This window comes from Rhipicephalus sanguineus, chromosome 11, assembly GCF_013339695.2.
Source record: "Rhipicephalus sanguineus isolate Rsan-2018 chromosome 11, BIME_Rsan_1.4, whole genome shotgun sequence".
Lineage (NCBI taxonomy): Eukaryota > Metazoa > Arthropoda > Arachnida > Ixodida > Ixodidae > Rhipicephalus > Rhipicephalus sanguineus.
The window spans coordinates 23,134,394-23,145,531 of NC_051186.1; the positions used below are offsets into that span (position 1 = coordinate 23,134,394).

The following is an 11,138-nucleotide window of genomic DNA, read 5'->3' on the forward strand; positions in this document are numbered from 1 at the left end:
TCTGGCAACGCTGGCAACGATCGTTTTGTTCCATCATGGCGGAACCCATGCGGTTATAGGTTTCAATGCATGGGCCCTATGGGGAGCTTTTCCTCTAGAGTCAGTATATTAACTCTATGGAAAGAATTTCTTAATTTTTCTCTGTGGCCTTTCTATATATATACATACTTATACATATACGGTGAATGACGGCGACGGGGACGGACATTTTCCAGCCGAGACTGTCCATATAATTGCTATCGCAATAATAAGATCACAGAGTGCACTTGTCGAGAGTGCTGTGTGTGGTCGTCGTACCCTCCGTTCACGAGAGTCATATCAGTGTAGTCAGTGTAGATGCCGCTCTGTGGTTCAAGCGCATTGCAAAGTGCACTTGGCGTTGCCCTAACGATGAGAAGTATTAAATCTCATGTGAATATGGCCTTCTCGCGGCGCGGTGGTAAAAAAAAAAAATCGGCAGATCCCACGCACTGTGGGAATCGATGTAATGCGAAGGAGCCAGCAAAGAGCTGCATACATCGCCTTGTTTGTCTTTGAGCCAAATGAAAACATTCAAGCCATGTCATCTAGTCCACCATATATCGCATGTTTGCCATGCACGCATGCATGCACAATCTAGTGTACATCATGCCAATGAAACGCATATTCTGGTATATAAATGCATGACCTGTCGTTTATGTTCATCACGCACTGGTGTCATATGCCATACCAATTTTGGTATATATCACGTTAACAAAACAGCCGGAAGCGCACCATGACAGTGGCATGTAAATCATACCGTACATGACATGCATAACATGATTCGCATGTTAAGACCTCTCATTTATGTTCGTCATACAGTCACATCGCGCAATACCAATTTTGGTGTATATCAAAGGAGCGAAATGGCCGCGAGTGCACCATGAGTAGAGCATGTAAATCATGTCATACATGACATGAATATTATGGCTTTTCATGTTACCACCTGTCGCTAATATTCATCATACAGTCACATCGCGCAATACCAGTTTTGGTGTATATCAAGCTATCGAAACGGCCGCGAATGCACCATGAGCGTGGCATGTAAGTCATGACATACATGGCATGCATGTCATAGTTTTCATGTTACCACCTGTTATTCATGTTATTCATACAGTCACATCGCGCAATACCAATTTCGGTGCATATCAATCTAGCGAAACGGCCACGAGTGCGCCATGAGCATGGCATGTAAATCATGTCGTACATTTCATGCATGTCATGATTATCATGTTACCACCGTTCGTTTACGCTCGTCATATAGTGGCGTCGCGGAAAACCAATTTTGGTGTATACCAAGCTAGCGAAACGGCCGGGAATGCAGAATGAGCGCGGCATGTAAATCATGACATACATAACCTGCATGTCATGATTTCCTGTTACCACCCCTCATTTACGTTCATCATGCAGTCACGTCGCGCAATACCAATTTTGGTGTGTATCAATCTACTGAAACTGCCGCTAGCGCATCATGAGCGTGGCATGTAAATCAGGTCGTACATGACTTGCATGTCATGATTTTCATGTTACCACGTCTCACTTACGTTCGTCATACAGTCGTGTCGCGTAACACCTATTTTGGTGTATATCACGCAAGCGAAACGGACGCGAACGCACCATGAGCGTGGCATGTAAATCATGACATACATGACATGCATGCCATGGTTTTCATCTTACCAACTATCATTCATATTCTTCATAAAGTCACATCGCGCAATACCAATTTTGGTGTATATCAATCTAGCGAAACGGCCGCGAGTGCGCCATGAGCGTGGCATGTAAATCATGTCATACATGACATGCATATCATGATTTTCATGTTACCACGTGTCAGTTATGTTCGTCACACAGAAATGTCTCGTAATACCAGTTTTCGTATGTATCCCTTCATTTAAACGGCCGCGAGCGCCCCAAGACCATGTCATGTAAATCATGCTGCACATGACATGCGCGTCATGATTTGCACGTTCGGACCTGTCATTATTTTCGTCATGAACTCTTCTCACGCCGTACCAATTTTGGTATATATGAAATTAACGGAACGGCCGCAAGAGCCCAAAGGCAGTGGAATGTAAATCATGCTGTTCATGACATGCGTGTCATGATTTTCATGATATGACCTGTCATTTATGTTCGTGATAAGGCCATGTTATGACACACCAATTTTGGTATACATCCGATTAACGGAACGGCCAGGGAGCCCAAAGGCCGTGGAATGTAAATCATGCTGTTCATGACATGCGTGTCATGATTTTCATGATATGACCTGTCATTTATGTTCGTGATAAGGCCATGTTATGACACACCAATTTTGGTATACATCCGATTAACGGAACGGCCGCAAGATCCCAAAGGCCGTGGAATGTAAATCATGCTGTTCATGACATGCGTGTCATGATTTTCATGATATGACCTGTCATTTATGTTCGCGATAAAGCCATGTTATGACACACCAACTTTGGTATACATCCGATTAACGGAACGGCCAGGGATCCCAAAGGCCGTGGAATGTAAATCATGCTGTTCATGACATGCGTGTCATGATTTTCATGATATGACCTGTCATTTATGTTCGCGATACGGCCATGTTATGACACACCAATTTTGGTACACATCCGATTAACGGAACGGCCAGGGAGCCCAAAGGCCGTGGAATGTAAATCATGCTGTTCATGACATGCGTCTCATGATTTTCATGATATGACCTATAAGTCGCAGAAGTTCGCTAAGAAATGCTTCGCATTTAAAAGGCTCGCATGTACTTGAGCGTTGTGGTTAGATGTTTATACGTTACGCGACGAGCTTTAGTTGTGTACGGTCCTGGTCTCACTAGAGAGAAATATTTTTGTTAAGTCACGTCTGACACTTCGGTACTTAAATTTTCCCTAAAAAGAACAGAAAATGAGTGACACGGAAATCGCAAAACTGAGTTGCCTTGCGCAATTTTAACTTGTGACGAAATTTATACAAAAACACCCGTGTACTTAGACTAAGGTGCGCGTTAAAGAGCGCTGATGGTCAAAATTAATCCAAACGGCGTAGTTTACATTTATGCCGCAGTAATTTCACGCGAAGCCATATCTTTTTTTTTTAACGTTATCTAGTGAGCGTTTCTGTTGCGTTGTTTAGATTGACGGAAGGCAGCGGACATTATTCGTATGAAAAATTTGGCAGATCCCACGCATTGTGGGAATGGATGTAATGCGAAGCAGCCAGCAAAGAGCTGCACACGTCGCCTTGTTTGTCTTTGAGCCAAATGAAATAATTCATGCCATGGCATCTAGTCCACCATATATCGCACGTTTGCCATGCACGCATGCATGCACAATAGTGTACACCGTGCCAATGAAACGCATATTGTGGTATATAAATGCATGACCTGTCGCTTATGTTCATCACGCACTCGTGTCATGCCATACCAATTTTGGTATATATCACGTTAACAAAACGGCCGGAAGCGCACCATGACAGTGGCATGTAAATCATACCGTATGTGACATGCATAACATGATTCGCATGTTAAGACCTCTCATTTATGTTCGTCATACAGTCACATCGCGCAATAGCAGTTTGGGTGTATATCAAAGGAGCGAAATGGCCGCGAGTGCACCATGAGTAGAGCATGTAAATCATGCCATACATGACATGCATATTATGGTTTTTCATGTTACCACCTGTTATTCATATTCTTCATACAGTCACATCGCGCAATACCAGTTTTGGTGTATATCAAGCTATCGAAACGGCCGCGAATGCACCATGAGCGTGGCATGTAAGTCATGACATACATGGCATGCATGTCATGATTTCCATGTTACCACCTCTCATTTACGTTCGTCATGCAGTCGCGTCGCGCAATACCAATTTTGGTGCATACCAAGCTAGCGAAACGGCCTGGAATGCACCATGAGCGCGGCATGTAAAGCATGACATACATAACCTGCTTGTCATGATTCCCATGTTACCACTCTCATTTACGTTCGTCATGCAGTCGCGTCGCGCAATACCAATTTTGGTGTATGTCAAGCAAGCGAAACGGCACGAGTGCGTCATGAGCATGATATGTAAATCATGTCGTGCATGTCATGCATGTCATGATTTTCATGTTACCATGTCTCATTTACCTTCGTCATACAGTCGCTTCGCGCAAACCAATTTTGGATACATCAAGCTAGCGAAGCGGCCGCGAATGCATCATGAGCGTGGCAATTAAATCATCACATACTTGACATGCATGTCATGATTTTCATCTTGCCAACTGTTATTCATGTTCTTCATACAGTCACATCGCGCGAAGCCAATTTTGGTGTATATCAATCTAGCGAAACGGCCGCTAGCGCATCATGAGCGTGGCATATAAATCAGGTCGTACATGACTTGCATGTCATGATTTTCATGTTACCACGTCTCATTTACGTTCGTCATACAGTCGTGTCATGTAACACCAATTTTGGTGTATATCACGCAAGTGAAACGGACGCGAATGCACCACGAGCGTGGCATGTGAATCATGACATACATGTCATGGATGTCATGGTTTTCATGCTACCACCTGTTATTCACGTTCTTCATAAAGCCACATCGCACAATATCAATTTTGGTGTATATCAATCTAGCGAAACGGCCGCGAGTGCGCCATGAGCGTGGCATGTAAATCATGTCATACATGACATGCATATCATGATTTTCATGTTACCACGTGTCATTTATGTTCGTCGTAAAGAAATGTCTCGTCATACCAGTTTTCGTATGTATCCCTTCATTTAAACGGCCACGAGGGCCCCGAGACCATGTCATGTAAATCATGCTGCACATGACATGCGCGCCATGATTTGCATTTTAGGACCTGTCATTATGTTCGTCATGAAATCTTGTCACGCCGTACCAATTTTGGTATATATAAAATTAACGGAACGGCCGCAAGAGACCAAAGGCCGTGGAATGTAAATCATGCTGTTCATGACATGCGTGTCATGATTTTCATGATATGACCTGTCATTTATGTTCGTAATAAGGCCATGTTATGACACACCAATTTTGGTATACATCCGATTAACGAAACGGCCAGGAGAGCACAAAGTCGTAGGCGGCTAGATAGATAGATAGATAGATAGATAGATACGCTCAAAGTCGCAGAAGTTCGCTAAGAAATGCTTCGCATTTAAAACGTACTTTGGTCCCGTAAAATAACCGGACCTTTCCCAATGGACAACGAATATCCTGACGACGTCCGAAGAAGAGCCTAACGTCCGCGTCCCAGAACGGCGGTTCACGGGGCGTGCAGCGGACGTCGCGTTTTGGATGTCCAAAAAAGGTCTTCCGACAGACGTCCAAGAATATATAGCACGTGGACGTTTTCAATAATCCAGGCGTGGATATCAAGAGGACGTCGACAGGAGATGGCCGTGCGGACATTGCAAAGCTGTTTGGATGCAAACCGCTACACGCTAGTTCATCTGACAATGCGTGAAACTGATTTTGCAGCATATGGAAACCGCCGCTAATTTTTATCTTTCGGAAAATATGTGATTGAAGAAATAATTCATGGATAATTGTGCGAGCATGTATGCATTGCATTCGTGGCATTTCTCGCGATTATTTACGTGCTTAGGAGAAAGGTGAATGGGTGACGCACATACGTAAACGTGACTGCAATTTCTTCCCACGAAACACAAAACCTCTAAAAAACGTCTTAGTTTACGAGAAGACCAAAAATATGTGTATTTTTTAAATATAGCATTAATTCGCCCCTCAGATGTGCTTGCATACTCTTTATTAGCATTTTCAACAGCTACGGCATACCCAGAGTCTATTTTGCCAAAGAAGTTCATAACGCCTAGTTCGAGACATTTTTCAGACATTTTGTCTGAAAGTACGAGTGCACAACGACTATCTCAATGATTCTTCGAATGTTTTCTCTAGAAGGGCCAATATACAAAAACGGCATGTCAAAAGAGCGGTTACCGTCGGTTTTACTCAAACAAATGACGCAGACAACCATACCCCCAAAATAATTTGTTTCACAACGATGCCTCTAACAGCACGCTCGCACAGCAGCGACTGACAACAGTAGTAAAACCGGCAAAACGCAGGCACTTTACGCACGCAGCGCACCCGGCGCACCATGCGGCGCACCGTGCAATCAGCTTCGGCGGCACTCATGTTGAAACGTGTCCTTCGCGATCGTGCTGTGCACCGGCGACTGCGGAGACGCCGTTGGCGTTGTCGCGTCGTTTTGCGTTGGCTCGGCTGTCATCGTTTCGCATTTTGTGTAGCATGCCAGCTTTTCTGTACGGTTCACTGGCTGTTATCTGGCATGAAGTAACTGTGCTCATGCCATTTGCCGCATATTTTCCATCAGTGATTCGTCAAACAAGCTCTACTGTGTGTTTTCGCCGACGGTCCGTTACAACAATGGCCTGATCTGCTCGCCACATTCGTTGCAGCTAGCAAGCAGCTATTCGGATAACCTACTTCTTTCGGTAAGTGAAATTAAGTGTGCCTGACTTTTCATTACTGCTAGAACTTTTGACAGTTCTTGGTTGGTGGTTGAATCTTGGTCGAACGCGAAACTATATACGGAGGACGCGCCGTTGCGAATCGTAAGCCTGACTTACTCGCCCTATTCCAGGTCGGTCATCTTGTTGTTCTGCGGGTTACAGCTCGTGTGTGGGTGGGTGTATGTGTGCGAGCGAGCGTTTGCTTGCTTACAGCTATGCCGGCCTGTCGCTGACAAATAGTGCAACATTCTACAACAGGTGCCTCGCTTTGTGAGTAGTTATGATTGTCGTTAATAAATACATGACAGCATTTGTGCACATCTGTAATTGGAAATCTGTCTTTAGAATGACTTGATGTTCAATTATTTGTTGTAAATTATACCTAGCTTACTTGCTTCTTCTTGTATGCAGCTTCTTGTATCCTGCAGGAATACGGGCTTTCTTTTTGTTGAGGGGCATCCAAATGAACAAGAAGTAAATAGTTAATTCAGTCGCGCTAGACAGCAGTGCGTAGTAGGTGGAACACAAGCTAAACATGTACAAAAAATCACAGCATATCCACGGAGTGAATGATGATGAGTGGGCGAAGCTGCGGAGGTTCATCGGTAAACCGTGAATCTTCTGTGAATTCTGCCCAGCACATCATCACCGACGTGAGATTTTTATTGTTTTTTATTTTTATTTTTATTGTTTAATCACGCACAGGAGAAATCTCACCAGGCACTACCTTGGAGGTAAACAATGGCTGCTAATGGGAATGAGAGACAGAAGAAGTCGGCTTTTAGCTAACACTTACACTTCTACTTCTACTAACGTTTCCTACTGGAACATGCCAATGGCTGCTAATGGGGAATGAGAGAGAAGAATTCGGCTTTTAGTTAACGCGCACGCTGCGAATTTTTTATTGTTCAACAACGCACAAGAAAAATCTCCCGCCGGCACCACCTTGGAGGTCAAAGCGTAAGACTGGTTACGCACTACGACTACTACGACTACGACTACGAGGGACGAACGGGTGCCGCCTTAAAGGGGCCCTGCAACACTTTTCGAGCATGCTCAAAAAGCGCTGCCGATCGGTAGTCGAGGCTCCCGAGAACACGCGAGCCAAATATTATAGCGATGCGCACGGCCTGGAATTTACAATAAATTCTCAAAGTCAGCTGAAAATCGCTCCCTCTTCTCTCGACAAATGATGTATTAGTCCGCAAAATATGACGCGATTGTCGGCAGTTCCACCATTGGCTGATGTTATAATCGCGATAACACCCTCATTATTACTTTCGTTGTTAATTTTAAGTTCAATAAGTAGATAATATGTATGTTTATATTCTGTTATCGCGTTAAAAACACCGAACAAACATTAATATTAGCACTTCCGGTCTCACCGACAGCTCGTCTGCTCGTAGTTGCGTGGTTCCGTTTTCTTCGCCATGCGCAGTGCCGAAAACGTGAATATTTCTGTGCTTTTGACCATCGCCGGTTGCCGTTGAGAGTGGCAGCCGTTCGAGTGTTGCCTCGTCAGCTGGGAACTGCATCGTCGGCACGTTCTCACGACCGACCGAGGCAGCCGTGCAGCATGTCTCCGATAACAATGCTGGCGTCCGGTAATGGCGGCGCTTCGGGGTCGTCTGCCAGTGCCGTCTTACGAGGCGGTGTATCGGAGTATGGGCCGAAACCGATCTCAGCTGTCATTCGTTCCAAACGAGCGCGCAGGTTTGCTTCCGTGGTTGGCAGAGCGATGAAAACACTACGGCGTTCGAGGTGCACACCCAACATTACCAAACCGACGCGCAGTTTTCAAGCACGCGCGATACACATCGGCTCCGCTCGACGAGAACGACGCAAGCCGACCGGAAGTGGCGGCACAGACCACGTGGTTGCGCCCAGACGTCAGAGAGAAAAAAATGAAGAAAAAATTTCCGCCGGCGCTCTTGGGCGAAGCCTCGCTCGTCTGCGCTCCCTCCCTCGAGTCGCTGCCTAGCTCTCCGCGCGCTCGCGGCGTTGAGTTGAGGGAGAAAGCTGCGGAACGTGATCTCTATAATTTGGTAACACCACTTAGACTTGACGGATTCGAAAAATTTTTGCGGCATATGACTCGTGAAGAGTCATACGTCAATAATGAGACTATTCCAATATAACTAAGAAAGGTGTTGCAGGGCCCCTTTAAGGAGCTTCGCCCCTAAAAAGCAACAACAAGAAAACGTCACCCATTGCGAAAACGCCGACTGTCGCCGAAGGCGAGCAACCCGTTCATTTGCAGAATGCGCGTCTCCCACAAGTAATTGTAACGTTTGGCGCGCTTCGTGCATTAATTCGGGAATGAAGAGCGCACATATTACCACAAAGTTGCAGTCAACGCATTTTGTTTGCCGGAAATCGGGTCACATCGCTCACAACGAAGCGCTGTTGTGCACGTTTGTATACGCGCCGACAACCGCCTATCCACACTAGCGCGGCGACGGTGCTGCCACCTGTAGCCCGATCTCGCGGCGAATAGCGGCACCCGTTCGTCCCCGTCGTAGTAGTGTGTAACCAGTCTTAAAAACGGAGGGGGCGTGCACACATGAAGGCTCCCTAAAGACAATGCGCTGCGACAGTACGTGATATGTATCGCCCTCTCCTCTCCTACGCTTCCCCCTCTTTCTCCTCTCCTACGGTCCCCCCCCCTGATATGTATCGCCCTCTCCTCTCCTACGCTTCCCCCTCTTTCTCCTCTCCTACGGTCCCCCCCCCCCTTGCCTCGCGGCGCAGCGGCGCCGACGCAGGCAGCGTCGCGGCAGCGTCTTGATTGAAAAAACCGACCGCTCGCGCTGCACAACCATTCACTGACCACCCCGTATATATAGGCACTGGATTTTGACCTCCAAGGTAGTGCGTGTGTGCGATTTCTCCTGTGCGTGATTAAACAATGAAAATTCACAGCGTACATGTAAAATTAAAGTGGGCTGCAAGTCGTCATAACTCTCATCGAACCTTTAGTATAAACGCGCCCGATCTCACGTCGGTGATGATGTACTGGGCAGAATTCACGGAAGATTCACGGTTTACGGATGAATCTCCGCAGCTTCGCCCACTCATCATCATTCACTCCGTGGATATGCTGTGATTTTTTTTTTATGTAGCGGCCGTGCCAGTACACATCGCATGCCTGTTCCTAATTCGTTACTCATGCACAAAGACCCAATAACGTTCCAGCGACGTCGTTATCACACTTGCCAGGTTAATCGCCGCGTGATTATACTGCCTTGACGTCATCTAAGCCGCCATGTTGAAGCCATGTCGAGCGTCCATGACGTCGCGTGCAAGCTATCAGTACAGCGTGGCAGAAGAGCAAAGTAACCAGGCGTCACACAATGCGAATTGCGTAACTGCTTCCAACCCATTACAAAAGGCTCAGCCATAATTCTTCATCGTCATCAGCCACAGCAGCAACAAAGTGCACATAATACCTTATAGGTGTTTAGCGGGTGCCACGCTTCTCCGCAGAATGAGGAATAATGGCGTAGTGGATGCTTCGCTACTTCACAAAAATTATGATTTATGGTGTAGTGGGGACCTCGCAAGTGTGCTTTTATTAGTTGCCGAGGGATCACGTTAACATATATGCAAAATAGCGTGGTAAAGAGTAAAATAACGACCAGGTGTCACACAATCCGACTTGCGTGACTAGTGGGTCGTTTAAAGCTTCCAACCCATTAGAAAGGGCTCAGACATAATACTTCATCGTCTACAGCCACAGCATCAAAAAAGTGCACGTAGCGGTTACGTCGCTTCAAATCAAATCAAATCTTTATTTCCACCGAGTACACTTTTACAGATGGAGGACAACGTAAGAGCTGCTCCGCAGCATAACGAATAATGGCGTAGTGGGTGCTTCCCTACTTCACAAAACTTATGATGATCGATGTGAGTGCCATGCAAGTGTACTTGTAGTAGTTGCCCCAAAAGAGTGTACAAAAGGCTGTAGAAAGTCCGCCCTTCTAGTTTTCGCTGTGACTGTGCTGCGGCTCCGCGCAGGCCTGGTTCGTTCATTGTTAGGCTTCACTTCACCGTTCGTTCATTGTTAGGCACGAGTAATGTGAAGGAAAAAAAAGAAAATATCGTGATGCGCGCGCACTACCACCACGTGTCCGGAGTGAGCTCACCTCTCCAAATAAAATGAGCCGGAAGTTAGCGCCCGCCCGTTGTTTTGTGTGCTGTTCGTTCTCGTTCAATTTGCACCGAAATGTTTCGTCAGTCATGAACCAATACCATAAAGTATAGCCCAAACCAAGATATAAACTCACCAGGTTGGCGTCTACGCATGTTCCAGCTATCTGCTGAGTGATAGCGAACAATGCGAAGCAGCCCAGAGACACCACCATGTCCTTCTTCGTCATACTGCCGAAATCCTGTGAAGAGAGGACTCGATCATTTGGATTCGCTGATCGCATCTCAGAGACGGCACAGCGAAATAGGTTGAGACAAAACACAATAACATACCAACAAGAGGTCGTTGTCCGGCAATATTTAAAACGCGTATTGTACACGCGGTGCTGCCCCCCCCCCCACCCAAGGGAAAAAACCTTTTGTAGCGATTGATGTACTTCTAAACTCTGCGCTAAGTGCTGCTTCACTACT

At 46.1% G+C, this 11,138-nt stretch overlaps 1 protein-coding gene across 1 annotated transcript in view; it reads right to left on the reverse strand.

The window, feature by feature from the left end:
- The window catches only part of LOC119373324 (uncharacterized), a 58,016-nt gene extending 47,104 nt beyond the window's left edge, over positions 1–10,912 (reverse strand). Inside the window, exon 1 of the mRNA XM_037643347.2 lies at positions 10,805–10,912. Within this exon, the coding sequence (XP_037499275.1) occupies positions 10,805–10,897 (93 nt within the window). The 5' untranslated portion in view covers positions 10,898–10,912. The remainder of the gene's footprint in view (positions 1–10,804) is intronic.
- Between the last annotated feature and the right edge of the window lie 226 nt (positions 10,913–11,138).